The 16,414-nt window shown below is 35.4% G+C and overlaps 1 protein-coding gene and 1 long non-coding RNA gene across 3 annotated transcripts in view; one reads left to right on the top strand and one right to left on the bottom strand.

Annotated features, from left to right (window-relative positions):
• LOC120537470 overlaps nt 1–16,414 on the bottom strand; it is a 64,288-nt gene that overhangs the window by 2,680 nt on the left and 45,194 nt on the right. The window lies entirely within an intron of this gene.
• myh9a (myosin, heavy chain 9a, non-muscle) overlaps nt 1–16,414 on the top strand; it is an 86,190-nt gene that overhangs the window by 37,989 nt on the left and 31,787 nt on the right. For both annotated transcript variants that reach the window (XM_039766425.1, XM_039766424.1), the window contains 9 exons: nt 372–515; nt 671–766; nt 983–1,254; nt 1,618–1,791; nt 1,870–2,043; nt 2,866–2,980; nt 6,159–6,349; nt 9,140–9,261; nt 9,611–9,680. In XM_039766425.1, coding sequence (XP_039622359.1) covers nt 372–515; nt 671–766; nt 983–1,254; nt 1,618–1,791; nt 1,870–2,043; nt 2,866–2,980; nt 6,159–6,349; nt 9,140–9,261; nt 9,611–9,680 — 1,358 coding nt within the window. The remainder of the gene's footprint in view (nt 1–371; nt 516–670; nt 767–982; nt 1,255–1,617; nt 1,792–1,869; nt 2,044–2,865; nt 2,981–6,158; nt 6,350–9,139; nt 9,262–9,610; nt 9,681–16,414) is intronic.

The following is a 16,414-nucleotide window of genomic DNA, read 5'->3' as shown; positions in this document are numbered from 1 at the left end:
CAAACCCCCTTTGGACCATGCAACTTATGGAGAAATATGCACAAAGACAATTCCAAAACCATTTCATAATTTTTAATCCTTGGTGGTTTCCTTTGAATTATGAATTTTCTTGGTTATAAATAAAAACGTGAATTGGATATCTTTTGTAATGCAGGAACTATGCCAATATTTAGGTCCTCAGTTTTGAAACTGAATTTATAACTTTTTTTTTTTTTTTTTTTTTGCAACAGGTATTTATTCAGTGTTAAGTTATTTGTATTTAAACCATTTATTCCAGCTAAGATTGCCTCTGTTGATCTTCATCAGGAAGTACATATTTTATTTTGAGGTTTTAACATTTTGTGTTTTTTTTTTTTTTTTCCTTCCTGTAGCCGATTTGCTGCTTGAGGGTTATAACAACTACCGTTTTCTTTCTAATGGACATGTTACCATTCCTGGACAACAGGATAAAGACCTGTTTACTGAAACCATGGATGCTATGAAAATCATGGGTATTCCAGAGGATGAGCAAAATGGTATCTATATAAATTTAATTGAGTAATGCATTGAACATGTACGTAAATGTTAACAGTCAGTTTGCGGCTCTCTTTAAAGAGAAATCTAGTAATGAGTCGGTTTCTACAATTTTTGTTTGTACAGCATTTTAAATATATATTATTTTTTTAAAAAGGTCTCTTGAGAGTTGTTTCAGCGGTGCTTCAGCTTGGAAACATCAGTTTCAAGAAGGAGAGGAACACTGATCAGGCTTCCATGCCTGACAATACTGGTATTTTCCTCCTTGTGCAATTTTGAATAAACCTGTACATTATCAACATGCATAGTAATTGGAGTATGAATTATTTTGCATGAGATTTAAACTGCAAATGTTGTGTAGATTGTTAGTTATATAACTGCAATACATTTACTTAGTTTAAGCTTTGCATGCACACTATTTAATCCTGCTTTATGGGTTGTCTCCTAATCTGTTGCTGCTTATTCTCAGCTGCTCAAAAGGTGTGCCACTTGATGGGCATGAGTGTAACAGACTTCAGCAGGGCAATCCTCACTCCCCGTATTAAAGTTGGCCGTGATTACGTTCAGAAGGCCCAGACCAAAGAACAGGCAGACTTTGCAGTTGAAGCTCTGGCAAAGGCCACATATGAGCGTATGTTCCGGTGGTTAGTAATGCGCATAAACAAGGCTCTGGACAAAACCAAGCGCCAAGGAGCATCCTTCATCGGTATCCTGGACATTGCTGGGTTTGAAATTTTTGAGGTTTGTTTATTTATTTATTTTTTGTGTGTGGTGGTTTTTTATATAAATGTAATGTGATGCTATTCTATATCTTAGATTAATGTTTTAGAAGGCTGGGTGCAGTGGTGACTTGACTAGTAAAATAGAAAATTCAGGTATTCTCCATGGAAAAAGGAGATCAAAAATAACCTTATTTTCTGACTTGAATAATCTTTCTTTACAATAATGCTGGATGTCCATAATACTTACTATATAATTTTATAAAATTATATATATATATATATATATATATATATATATATATATATATATATATATATATATATATATATATATATATATATATATATATATATAAATAAATATTTTTTTTTTTATCCCCAGTTGAATTCCTTTGAGCAGTTGTGTATCAATTATACTAATGAAAAGCTACAGCAGCTGTTTAATCACACTATGTTTATCCTTGAACAAGAAGAATATCAACGTGAAGGAATTGAGTGGAGTTTCATCGACTTTGGGTTAGACTTGCAACCCTGTATTGACTTAATTGAAAAACCAGTGAGTCTCTTCCTTACTGTTCATATTTGGGCATAATTCGGATACCTTTCAATAAAATTAAAACAATTTCTCTTATAGGCTAGTCCTCCAGGCATACTGGCCTTGTTGGATGAAGAGTGCTGGTTCCCTAAAGCTACTGATAAGTCCTTTGTGGAAAAAGTTGTTCAGGAGCAAGGTACACATTCTAAATTTCAGAAGCCAAAGCAGCTGAAAGACAAAGCCGATTTCTGCATCATGCACTATGCTGGAAAGGTAACATATTTTGTATCTAATTTTTCTTTTTTCATATGCTTGTAAGGTTAAAAAAAAAAAAGAGGTAAATGAGTTATTATAAAACTGCACTTTAATTTTTATAGCTGTAGTGGTGGTTCTTTGCAAGTCCCCCACCCCTCACTGCCCTGACCGATGTGCTTTAGACTTTTTTTTTTTTTATATATATATAGAGGTTCATATAGTTTATAAATTGTGGTTTTGTAACTGCTGCATTACTTTATATAAGTATCTAAATAAATACCATCTTAAGGATGGGGCTATTTACAGTTAGGAAACTAAACATTTCATATTAAGTACTCCACCCAATGAGTCCCATTTTTCTTCTGTGTGTAAGTACTGCCTTTTCAACTGGGCTTTGTTTTTGTTTATTTTTATATTTTATATAAATGCACTTTAAGTGGTTAAATTCTGTATAATAATACAATATCATCCCATTACAATCCAAAAAGTTGGTTAACCTACTAATTATAAAATGCAGTCAGTCCTGTAAGAATTCATTTGTGAATTTTTTCCCCTTAAGTTTTCTCTCAACCAACATTTAACTTGTGCTGTCTGTGTGAATTAATCTCTTATCTGTACACTCTTAATAGATCCTTACAGCTATAAAACCACTCAGTCTTTAAAGTATTTGTATTTCACTTCTCATCGTTTAACTGTTTGTTGTTTTTTTTCTTTTTTTTGGTTTTTTTTAAAATACTGTATGTATGGAGAAGCATTTGCCTTTTAATTTTAATTTGCATTTTAATAATGGATTCATTTTGGAGGATTTTTAAAAAAAAAAAAAAATTTCTTTTAATTCAGGTGGATTATAAGGCTGATGAATGGCTAATGAAGAACATGGATCCTTTAAATGATAATGTTGCTACATTGCTAAATCAGTCATCTGACAAATTTGTTTCTGAGCTGTGGAAAGATGGTAGGTGTTGGCCATGTAGTGAATAGCTTTTTTTAATACACTGTAGTCTTATTATAATGGGCAAATTGCATACACCTTGCACAGTGGTTACTGTAAGTAATGATTTATTCCTTGTTGAGTACCATCTGTTCGTTAATTGGGTAATTTTTCTTATGCGGGACTTAACATGTCTGTCTCTTGCATATTGACTAAAAGATGTGTATTCTTTTCAAATGTATGTTTGACAAGTGAGAAGAGCATTCATACTGTATAGCTCCTTAATAGTCCCAGTATCTCATCCAGATTCAGAACTTTAAGAACATTTTAGTCTCATTTGGTTTGGTATCTCCATTATGTGGGTAAAGCACCATCACTTGCGTGTTATTTATAAAGCGGTTTTTAACTAAAGCCCTCTATATACACTTCAACCGGACTAAGATTGAAATACCTCCTTTGTGTAAATGATATCTGGTTTTAATTTGAACTAAAAATGTTTTTTCTCACATCATTGTAGCCTTTCAGGGAATAGGTGTTACTTTTTTTTTTTTTTTTCCCTTTCTTTCTCTTGATTGTCTTTTATTGTGCTGCAACTCTCTCTGCATTTCCAGAAATTCAGAACTTTCAGAGAGCCTATTTCTATCAACGCTTTCCTATCCTTCATCTAGAACCAGGTGACTTGACATACCCTCTAGTGGCAAATTCACTCTTTACACTCCAGCTGCTTCTGCAGTTAAAGCTAATGGTTTTAACAGTTGATGGGTAGAAATTATGCCCTAAAACAGCGGACAGCTTTTTTTTTTTTTTTTTTTTTTTTTCCTTCCCATTACTTTGAAAATTGGCTTACCATAAACCAGTATGCTAACTTTCTCTTGTGTAAGCAAGTCCATTCTGGTGTGTAAATAGTTCTAGTTTAACTTTCAAAACTAATTAAAAACTTTCCCTCATTCCTCTTAACATTCCTACTGTGTCATAGTTGTAAATGTTTCCATTCTTTTTCGTTTGTACTTGTATTTTTTTTTTATAGATATGGAAGATCAAACACTATTTCTTCATCTTCAGATTTGGAAAAACTTGTTTTAGGTACAGATGCATGGTGTGTTCCAGATGTTACAAGCCAGTATTAAAATTGTACACATGCTTGTATTTTTTTATTTTCCTCTCTACAACTCTTAGATGTATTGCTGTTTTCCAAATTGTTGTCTTTCTCAAGTCTCAGTATTAGAGTTTGAGGCTTGTGATATGCAGAGATAAGTTTCCATTATAATGGGTTGGGGGATAGGGGAAGCTTATCTCTCCAGTCATCTTTGCTCAAGCTGTAAATTTATGGTAAAATTGATTATTAAAAATAGAATGTACATTCAGTTTGTTCTGGGACTTGTGAAACTAATTTTATGCACTTATAGTAGACCCCAAAATCATTATCTTCCCCAAAGCAATTTTTGACCTTCTCTCTCCTTAGTATTTCCTGGTTAAGTAAAGAAGTAGAACTAGAAATACTGAGCTTCTGCTCCTTTTGTACTGGGGTGCTCATTATATTGGTAATATGAAGTTTGAAGGTACATTTTCTTATGTGGTTGTGTTGGGGAACAGATTTTGGTTTTTTTTTGGTCATTTTATAGTTATTGTATGTCGGCTGTTTGAACACCATGTTCCCAATTAACCTTCCATTAGATCTACAGGGTCATGAAGCACTGTTCGTGTTGCTTTGTGTGAGCTTTGCTACCACTCTAGTAGTCACTGCACCTGTATTGTTAACACAGCTGTTGCCTATTCATAGCAGTTATGTAACGAGCTGCATTTGGCTGCCGTTTCCACTTTTGACGTGGGGAGTGTAGTCATCTTCGCTGTCACTTGCGATTCCTGCTTGAGCCGGGTAATCAACTCCTCACCAAGGAGCAGTTTGAAGTCAAGGAACTCTTCACTTTATTTATATATTTATGCATAATTTTGTATACCTGTTTTGGGTGGCTGTTCAAAGGACCATGATAAATTTTAAAGTAGTGCAACAGGTTCTTAAATTTAAATCCGTATTTTACTATGAAGTCCCACCAAAATATATGTATTGGGGTGGTAAGGTTAGTGCCCTAAATGTCCTCAGTAGATGGCAAAAGGAGTTAATTCAAAAGTGGGTTGGAGATATTCAGTTATATAAACTTTGAACCGGTAGTCAGGAGGATATAAACTTCCGTAAACTTTAATTATTCCAGTCATGAATTATAGTTGGCAGCATGCTTATGTTTAACCATTTGGCATCAGGTGAACCTTTAAACTTTAAAGGAATAGCCCATTCAAAATATTTTAATGTTAACCCATGTTTGTAGTGATGAAATTAAATACTCAAACTCAACAGTTTTGATAGGTGAGCAATGCTGGACAGTGGGAAAACAATGTGAAAAGTCCTTGAGGGGGAATTCTCATAACTCGTAGCATAATCCACATGTGTGATGTACATTCTTAGATTTTGACTATACAAATGAGCATTTTGTTTTCTCATTAACCATTGCTTCCTGAAAACTCTGCATTGAATGTTAACAGAAAATACCTCATTCCTACAATGCTGCACATTTGAATTGAAGACCTGTTTCTCTCATTCACTGGTAACGAATCTGGTTTTCAATTAAACACCATTTAAAAATTCTGTCACCATTATACTCCACTCACTCACTCTCTCTAATTCATTGCAGGCATACTCTGAACAGACCACCCACATTTATGCATATTTTTATGGAACATTTAGGTTTTTTTTTTTTTAAATAGATATTTAGTAATACTTCATAATTTGAGAACACTGATACCTGAATTATAAAGTGTAACATGCTATCCTTAAACAATGTTTCTGCCTAGAATGTTTCTACAGAGACCTATGTGCAAATAGTATAGAGCATTAACTGTGTGGCAACTTGCTCTTAGAAATTCATAACCCAATTTTAGTATACAAGTGTGCCTTGTTGTATATTGTCCTTTCCTTTGCAATAGTTCCCAGAAACTCGGGACCTGAACCTTTTTTTTTTTTTTTCTTTCCAGCAACCCCCCACCCCGTTTTTAAACCTACAAAATGTCTGTGATAATGCTGAAACAATGTCCCACTGCTAATTTGCATGCCTTTCTCACATTTTTGTCATGCTTGTATATTTTCCTTTGGATTTCATATTCTTATTTGCCAAAGTTGTTCTTTTATATAAAAATGTTTTCTTTCTAGTTGACCGCATTGTTGGCCTGGACCAGGTGGCAGGCATGTCAGAGACTTTGCCAGGAGCTTTTAAGACCCGAAAAGGCATGTTCCGGACAGTAGGACAGCTGTACAAAGAGCAGTTATCCAAGCTAATGGCCACATTGCGTAACACAAACCCTAACTTTGTCCGATGCATTATACCAAATCATGAGAAAAAGGTACGTCTCTCCTTATTACGATGCAGTGGTTTTTATAACCAAGCTTAACACTAGAATCCAAGTAGCCTTCTATCCTTTCCCCCACGGAGGCAACAAATCTTATTTGTCTGGAATTGAATAGGATAAATATAGCGTTATTTGAAATCATACATAAATTTCATGTGTTCTGTGTCTACAACAATCTGTGTAAATGTAGGATGACTGGAAATGTGAGGTAAGAAATGTTGAACACACTTTTTCATGTTATAGTAATTGGGGGGGAAAATGTTGATGTGAAGACTGAAATTCAAATATCAAATTTTCACAAAAGGTATAACAAGTGTGCTTTTAGTCAAGAATATAACCAAAGAGAAAATTATTCAGCTTACATGTTACTGGCAATGTGTAAAAACTGAAGCCCAACTATCAATCAATGGAAGGTAGGTAGGCCACTTGGCTGGTGCAGAGGCAAGAACTGCTGCTTCATCAAGTGGTTGCGGGTTCGATCCTGGGTCTTTTTCACATTTACCTTTTGAGTAGTGAGCTGCTATTATTGTTTGTTTTGTATTACATAATAACATGCATTTGATTTGAGTCTAACAGCCTACATAAATTTATGGTGCTTGTCAAAGTTAGCGCTAAAGGGATAAAAGATACACAAACGCAGCTCAATTTCTTCTTGGTGACTTGTTTAGCAAACCAACATCTCCGTGTTCCATTCATATCAACATGTCATTTAAGATTTCCCCCCTCCCCAAGAATAAAACAATACAAAAAAATCTTTCAAATGACATGTTGATATGAATGTCCGTGTTCAAGTACCATTAATTTGCACAGGATGTTACAGATTCACATCAGATGTATGTTTTTTTTGTTATAGGATCATAGCAGCTCACTACTCAAAGCATTACTTTACCATTGCTAATGGTAGCTTATCTACTGCACCATCTATGAAGATTCCTGAATGAATAGCATTACCACTATGACAACTTGTTGAAAATGAAATGCTCATGTATACGGTCATCTTTTACTTTTTTACTGACTGATAGTAGTGCTTAAGCAACATGTCAATTGAGTAATTTCTTTTTCCGTTTTATTCTTGAATAAAAGCATGCTTGCTTAGTTAAACCTTTTGTGAAAGTGTTTCTTAGATATTTTGGGCTTCACACATCCTAAACATCATATCAAAATTATTACTATAACGTATGAAAACATTTTCTGTTTTAGCCTTGAGTTCAGCATTTCCTCTGTCATTCTATATTTTGCATAGATCATTGCAGACATGGAACTCGCACGAAATGTATGCATTTCAAATCATGGTATTTCATTACATACTATATAGAATTCTTTACAAACATATCTCCAGATAAACACTTCAACACAGACTTCATCTCTGTGGTTTACAGCAGGGCGATTTGCTTTCATCTGACTGAATGGAGAGTGGGGGGAGTGTAGCAGGGTGTGTTCTGCTAAATCATAAAAGCAGGCTATTCGCACATTGATAAGGAGGTACGAGTTTCTTGTATGTCGGGAATATTTTCAAGGATGCTTGGTGCAACGAAAAATTTTTAAACTTCAGGGATTCTAGTGTTAAACAATTCTGTTCTGAGTAGAGGCGTTGAACTTCGGTTTAGTCATGCATGTCAAACATGATCAAATAAACCAAATGCACTATATGCTGTATTCAATTTCCATAAGTTAAGCCTAGCAATATAAGCTTTTACAGTGTTTATGCTTCTACCCACTCTAGTTCTTTGTGTAGACCTTGAAGGGTTAAAAATGAGATTTTGGGAAATTTAAAATTTCAGTAAAAGGTTTACAGATTTTAGATCATTTTAAAGTCTGATTGCTTTAATAGGACTTTTTGTGTTAAACACATGTGTAGGTTGTTCCCTATGTTAATGGTTAAAGTCTTGGTATAAACATATCTTCTACATACAACTATGTCTGGATTATGTCAACACATTTTGTGAAATTGGAAGTTTAAAGGCAAAACTACAGACCTTTTTTATAAAGCATTTTGTACAAAATCCTTGGTGTACTCTGTTACGTTTTATTTATTCCTAAACTCTGCTAGAAGTGCTATAAATGTGCAATATAGTAAAATAAAGTTTATCTCAAGCGCACAAATATATACATACATATTTGCATAGTTTTGCTGGTGTAAAGGTTAAGTTTTAATTTACATGTCATGGTTATGATGGTCATTGTCAAGGTAATGCAAACACATCTAAAAGTAGTTGAGTGCAAAAGCATATGTTGTCATATTCCAGTGGGCCACTAGTGAAATTTGTTATACTGCTTAGAAAATTTTGGTAAACTTCAGTTTTTGTTGTTCTCTAACAGAGCGCATCATACAAATATTTGAAATTTCAGAAACTCCTGTTGATAGTAACACCTGATGGCAATACTTTACCGCAGATTTGAACTTGGATAGCTTGCCTTCATGTTAGCTAAGTAGCTAGGTGGAGTTCTACAGACAGAATTCAACATCTTCAATATGTTGAATGTTGAAGGGTCAATTGGGTGGTACTAAAAAAAAAAAAATATTTAGAAATGTGAAGTACAGTAGGAGACGGTCCACAACCAACATCTAACAATAGTCTAGCAATCAATGCAGTTTTTACATCACTTAAATTCCACGCTATTAAGTGTTATGTTCTAATATAATTAGTTTCAGTGTTTTTTGAATAACTTTTTTTTTTATAAAATATTTAATCAAAAGGTGATCTGCCTTTTAATCTAAATTTCAGATTTATTAAATATACATTAATGTTAAGCATAACTTTTATGGTTTGAATGTCTCCTTAGGCTGGCAAGCTAGAGCCTCACCTGGTTCTGGAGCAGCTGCGCTGCAATGGTGTGCTGGAAGGAATCCGTATTTGTCGACAGGGATTCCCTAACCGTATAGTTTTCCAGGAGTTTAGACAGAGGTAAGGAGGCTGTGAAATATTTAGTACTTGCTTAGGCAAATGCAATAGGTATTGCTATTTATTATATGTATGATCTGCCTGTTGGTCCTGAATACTTAACTCTATTCCTGTATGTGATCCTGGATCCCATAACTCATTACTATAATCCACAAGGTGCTGCTACTTAATGTAATGTTTGAGGTTCCATTGAATCCTTTTGTATATTTTTTCAAAACCTCCATTCTTTGCTGTGTTCTCTTCATTGTTGATCATACATAGGATAAGTGCTAGACATCTTAGTATGAATCAGTGTTGTGATGAGTAAATGAAACTGCTCAGACTAATCTTTCTCTCTCTATCCTATTTTAAGGTATGAAATCCTTACTCCCAATGCGATTCCAAAAGGCTTTATGGATGGAAAACAGGCTTGTGTTCTTATGGTAAGGCTTAAATAGCAAAATGTAGCTTTTTATGAATCTATGTACAAGTCTCTCTTTGGTAAGATGTGCCAAAACCCCATATACCTAAACAAACGGTTAATTTTTCTGTTTCCTTATATCAGACATTTTGAAGCACCCGTTCAACATTTCCTGCCAATGCATTATAAATGCATTGCTTTATCTGATTATCTAATCCCACACTAAACAATTGCACAAAAAAATCATACTGTACCTTGGCAGAATGTACTGTTGTCAAAATTATTCTAATGTATTAATGTACATCTTTTCAAAGCACAATAAGCTTGCCAATCCTATTCCCCATGATTCTCCAAAATAACGTCCGGTTGAAATTTGAAGGTCCCTAAATTTTCCTTACTCTATGACAATGATTTTTGTTCTATATTTGGATTCTTTGTATGAATAAAACTTCAAACATTTCTGTGAAATGTGCCTTTACAATTCAGAAGGAACAAGGGGGCACAGTTGGAAACTTAAAGCAACAGCAGAGATTCGGTGTACAAATTGCTCTGTAAAGTTAGGCAGTTTAATCGTGTCTCCTCTTGATCATCAGTTTTCTTAAACTGAAAAAGTTCAGTTCCTTCAATTGTTGCTCATACCTCTCAATCCCGGAATTGTCTGTCATTCTTTTGTATCTTTTTGAATGTAGGGACAAACTGTACAGTGTTCAGGTAAAGCTTCATGTTCCCCATGCCATAAACTGTAAAATCCCATTTAAATGCCTTAATTGCTTCTGTAAACCAGATCATGTGACAGTTTGCTGGCTCCATGCTTCCCTGGTGCATCCTTAACACTAGAATTACCAGAGCCTACGAAAAAACTCGTAATTCCGTCCCACCTTAAATTGCTTCTTAAAATCGTTCACAGCTCTCCACCAGCGTCTTTTGTCATCTAAATGTGCTGATAAAAATCAGGCTGCAAGCAGCCGGCTATTCCATCCCCCCACCGACTTAGAACGTGCACAAACTTCTCCCAGCTCAGGCCTTGATTGATTATCTAGGAGTGAAGTGGAGTTTTAGAGTGGAAAGAATAGATTATTATTTGGAATACACGCATTTCACGTGTGTTCCGTTTCTACAGTAATCCGTGTAAACACATTTTAAAAATCCTTGGTGTACTCTGTTACGCTTTTATTTATTCCTAAACTCTGCTAGAAGTGCTATAAATGTGCAATATAGTAAAATAAAGTTTATCTCAAGCGCACAAATATATACATACATATTTGCATAGTTTTGCTGGTGTAAAGGTTAAGTTTTAATTTACATGTCATGGTTATGATGGTCATTGTCAAGGTAATGCAAACACATCTAAAAGTAGTTGAGTGCAAAAGCATATGTTGTCATATTCCAGTGGGCCACTAGTGAAATTTGTTATACTGCTTAGAAAATTTTGGTAAACTTCAGTTTTGTTGTTCTCTAACAGAGCATCATACAAATATTTGAAATTTCAGAAACTCCTGTTGATAGTAACACCTGATGGCAATACTTTACATAGATTTGAACTTGGATAGCTTGCCTTCATGTTAGCTAAGTAGCTAGGTGGAGTTCTACAGACAGAATTCAACATCTTCAATATGTTGAATGTTGAAGGGTCAATTGGGTGGTACTAAAAAAAAAAAAATATTTAGAAATGTGAAGTACAGTAGGAGACGGTCCACAACCAACATCTAACAATAGTCTAGCAATCAATGCAGTTTTTACATCACTTAAATTCCACGCTATTAAGTGTTATGTTCTAATATAATTAGTTTCAGTGTTTTTTGAATAACTTTTTTTTTTATAAAATATTTAATCAAAAGGTGATCTGCCTTTTAATCTAAATTTCAGATTTATTAAATATACATTAATGTTAAGCATAACTTTTATGGTTTGAATGTCTCCTTAGGCTGGCAAGCTAGAGCCTCACCTGGTTCTGGAGCAGCTGCGCTGCAATGGTGTGCTGGAAGGAATCCGTATTTGTCGACAGGGATTCCCTAACCGTATAGTTTTCCAGGAGTTTAGACAGAGGTAAGGAGGCTGTGAAATATTTAGTACTTGCTTAGGCAAATGCAATAGGTATTGCTATTTATTATATGTATGATCTGCCTGTTGGTCCTGAATACTTAACTCTATTCCTGTATGTGATCCTGGATCCCATAACTCATTACTATAATCCACAAGGTGCTGCTACTTAATGTAATGTTTGAGGTTCCATTGAATCCTTTTGTATATTTTTTCAAAACCTCCATTCTTTGCTGTGTTCTCTTCATTGTTGATCATACATAGGATAAGTGCTAGACATCTTAGTATGAATCAGTGTTGTGATGAGTAAATGAAACTGCTCAGACTAATCTTTCTCTCTCTATCCTATTTTAAGGTATGAAATCCTTACTCCCAATGCGATTCCAAAAGGCTTTATGGATGGAAAACAGGCTTGTGTTCTTATGGTAAGGCTTAAATAGCAAAATGTAGCTTTTTATGAATCTATGTACAAGTCTCTCTTTGGTAAGATGTGCCAAAACCCCATATACCTAAACAAACGGTTAATTTTTCTGTTTCCTTATATCAGACATTTTGAAGCACCCGTTCAACATTTCCTGCCAATGCATTATAAATGCATTGCTTTATCTGATTATCTAATCCCACACTAAACAATTGCACAAAAAAATCATACTGTACCTTGGCAGAATGTACTGTTGTCAAAATTATTCTAATGTATTAATGTACATCTTTTCAAAGCACAATAAGCTTGCCAATCCTATTCCCCATGATTCTCCAAAATAACGTCCGGTTGAAATTTGAAGGTCCCTAAATTTTCCTTACTCTATGACAATGATTTTTGTTCTATATTTGGATTCTTTGTATGAATAAAAACTTCAAACATTTCTGTGAAATGTGCCTTTACAATTCAGAAGGAACAAGGGGGCACAGTTGGAAACTTAAAGCAACAGCAGAGATTCGGTGTACAAATTGCTCTGTAAAGTTAGGCAGTTTAATCGTGTCTCCTCTTGATCATCAGTTTTCTTAAACTGAAAAAGTTCAGTTCCTTCAATTGTTGCTCATACCTCTCAATCCCGGAATTGTCTGTCATTCTTTTGTATCTTTTTGAATGTAGGGACAAACTGTACAGTGTTCAGGTAAAGCTTCATGTTCCCCATGCCATAAACTGTAAAATCCCATTTAAATGCCTTAATTGCTTCTGTAAACCAGATCATGTGACAGTTTGCTGGCTCCATGCTTCCCTGGTGCATCCTTAACACTAGAATTACCAGAGCCTACGAAAAAACTCGTAATTCCGTCCCACCTTAAATCGCTTCTTAAAATCGTTCACAGCTCTCCACCAGCGTCTTTTGTCATCTAAATGTGCTGATAAAAATCAGGCTGCAAGCAGCCGGCTATTCCATCCCCCCACCGACTTAGAACGTGCACAAACTTCTCCCAGCTCAGGCCTTGATTGATTATCTAGGAGTGAAGTGGAGTTTTAGAGTGGAAAGAATAGATTATTATTTGGAATACACGCATTTCACGTGTGTTCCGTTTCTACAGTAATCCGTGTAAACACATTTTTAAAACAGAAACGTTTTTCATATTGTAGTAGTAAATGACAAAATGTAAGCATAAACTATATAATGTATGAAGCCTGAAGTCCAAATATCAAACACTTTCACAAAAGGTACACATATAACAGAACAAGTATGCTTTTATTCAAAAATATAACTGCAGAAAAAAGCCACCTTAGCATGCCATATTGACACATACTTACTATAGCTGCCACAGTAGTATAATGGTATCAGCCGCTTACTGGTATCCAAAAGCTCATGAGTTCGATCCCACATGGCTCAGTTTTGAGAAGTAAACTGCTCTTATTCTTACTATTTTAGAATAAAAACCTGCATTTGATTTCAGTGTGTAACAGCCAGTAATTTATGATACTTGTAAAGGTTGTTTTTTTTTTTTATTCACTTTTCATTCTCAGTCTCAGTCGTGTTCAGGATCCTTCCCTACACCCCCATCTGACTACTGTTTTCACATAAAGACGCGCTGTAGCTCTGCAGCGTACTTGACTGCATTCTCGTACCAATGCTTGCGAACTGAAGTGCCTGCGTGCACTTTTCGTGGCATTACACGTCTATTTTTTTAGCATGCCCGTGTCGCTCAAACACAGGAACATATGTTGGTGTACAAGAATAAAAAACAAGTGCACTTTTATTCTAGACTATAAGTGAAGAAAAAATAAAGCAAGTTACAGTAGGCGGTTGATACGACAGCTTGTGTGGTGCAATGCTAAGAACTGCTGATTTCCGATCCGTGCTGTATAAAATCATCACATTCAAATATTAACAATTTCCACACACCCTTCCTACATTCACGACATGTGTACTTGTTGCAGTGTACACATCTCTCTGGGCTATGGTTCCTATTACACTGAATGAGCACCTGACATTGTACTTTCTTCCCTATATAAATCACATTCGAGTATAGCGTCTCCAAATAAATCACATTTGAGTTATAGCGCGTCTTTATGTGAAAACAGCATTGTCAGATTGGGGGGGGGGTGGACTGAACGATTTTAAGAAGCGATTTAAGGTGGGACGGAATTACGAGTTTTTTCGTAGGCTCTGGTAATTCTAGTGTTAAAATCGTTCACAGCTCTCCACCAGCGTCTTTTGTCATCTAAATGTGCTGATAAAAATCAGGCTGCAAAGCAGCTGGCTATTCCATCCCCCGCCGACTTAGAACGTACACAAACTTCTCCCAGATCATGCCTTGATTGATTTTCTGGGAGTGAAGTGGAGTTTTAGAGTGGAAATAGATCGTTGTTTGGAACACATGCATTTCATGTCTCTTCCGTTTCTACAGTAATCTGTGTAAACATATTGTTAAAACAAACGTTTTTTATATTCTAGTAGTAGATGACAAAATATAGGCATAAACTATATAAAGTATGAAGCCTGAAGTCCAAATATCAAAAGAAATATTTTCACAGAAGGTACAAATATAACACAACAATTGAGCTTTTATTCAAAAAATAACTACAGCAACAAAAAGCTGCCTTAACAAGCGACTTTGACAATTATGACTTCCTCCGTGGTGCAATTGACTCAGCTACCAACAGGGATTCAAAAGGTTGCGAGTTCGATCCTGCACCTCTCCGTTTTGAGAAAAAAACTGCTCTTAGTCTTACTATTTTGGAATAAAAACATACATTTGATTTCAGTCTGTAACAGCTAGAGTAATTTATGATACCTTTTTTTTTTTTTTTTTTTGTCCGTTTTATTATCACAGCCGCATTCACGAGCCCAAATACACCCTACACCCCACCCCCACATCTGATACTGCTGTTTTCACATAGACGCGCTGTAACACAGGTAAACTCCGCTCCCTTCTACATCGGAGCAAGAATGCACCTACCATTGCTTGCATACTAAAGTGTCAGCAGGCACTTTTCGTGGCATTACACACAGTTTTGAGCATGCCCTCTGCACACCACTTGTGACTTTAGGCTTTAGGAAGTAAGTAAATAAAGGTAAATCGTGTCATAAAATGATTTCTTCAAAACGTCGAATGTTATTTATTTGGCACGGACATGTCTGCATGCACTTTTTGTGGCATTACACATGTATTTTTTGAGCATGTCCGTGCCAAATAACGTTGTTCGTTTTCAAATAATATTGCATTTCTCTCTATGCTGTGGTTTCTATTACACACCTGAAATAGACAATATATGTGAAAACATCATCGCACAAATGCAATATTTGAAAACAGCGTCCGATCAGCTGTAAAAGTATGGCATTTCTAAATGTTTGCTTTTTTTCAGTCTGATTCTCTGTCGGACTGTATATTTTGTCTCTTATTCAGTGCACACAAGAACATGCAGGTAGCCAGATGCCGTATACTACAACATGCTGGCGGTGATCAACGCACATTTTTTAAAAAAAAAGAGACAAATATGTGACATTTTTGAAGAATTCATTTTATGACCCGATTTACCTTTATTTATTTACTTCCTAAAGTCACAAGTAGTGTGCAGAGGGCATGCTCAAAACTGTGTAATGCCACGAAAGGTGCCTGCTGACACTTTAGTATGCAAGCAATGGTACGTGCATTCTTGCTTCGATGTAGAAGGGAGCTGAGTTTACCTGTGTTACAGCGCGTCTATGTGAAAACCGCAGTATCAGATGCGGTGGTGGGGTGTATTTGGGCTCGTGAACGCGGCCAAGATAACTGACTCAAAAAAAAAAAACCAAATCTAACCTTTACAAGTATCATAAATTACTCTAGCTGTTACAGACTGAAATCAAATGTGTGTTTTTATTCCAAAATAGTAAGACTAAGAGCAGTTTACTTCTCAAAACGGAGAGGTGCAGGATCGAACTCGCGACCTTTTGATTCACAGTCGGCAGCTGAGTCAATTGTGCCACGGAGAAAGTCATAATAATAATCAATTGTCAAAGTCGCATGTTAAGACGGCTTTTTGTTTTCTGCGGTTATATTTTTGAATAAAAGCCCAGTTGTTGTTAGATTTGTACCTTCTGTGAAAATATTTCTTTTGATATTTGGACTTCAGGCTTCATACATTATATAGTTTATGCCTACATTTTGTCATCTACTACTAGAATATAAAAAAACGTTTGTTTTAACAATATGTTTACACAGATTACTGTAGAAACGGAACAGACATGAAATGCGTGTGTTCCAAACAACGATCTATTATTTCCACTCTAAAACTCCACTTCA

This window comes from Polypterus senegalus, chromosome 10, assembly GCF_016835505.1.
Source record: "Polypterus senegalus isolate Bchr_013 chromosome 10, ASM1683550v1, whole genome shotgun sequence".
In the NCBI taxonomy this organism is placed as follows: domain Eukaryota; kingdom Metazoa; phylum Chordata; class Cladistia; order Polypteriformes; family Polypteridae; genus Polypterus; species Polypterus senegalus.
This window is presented reverse-complemented; position numbering and strand designations above follow the sequence as displayed.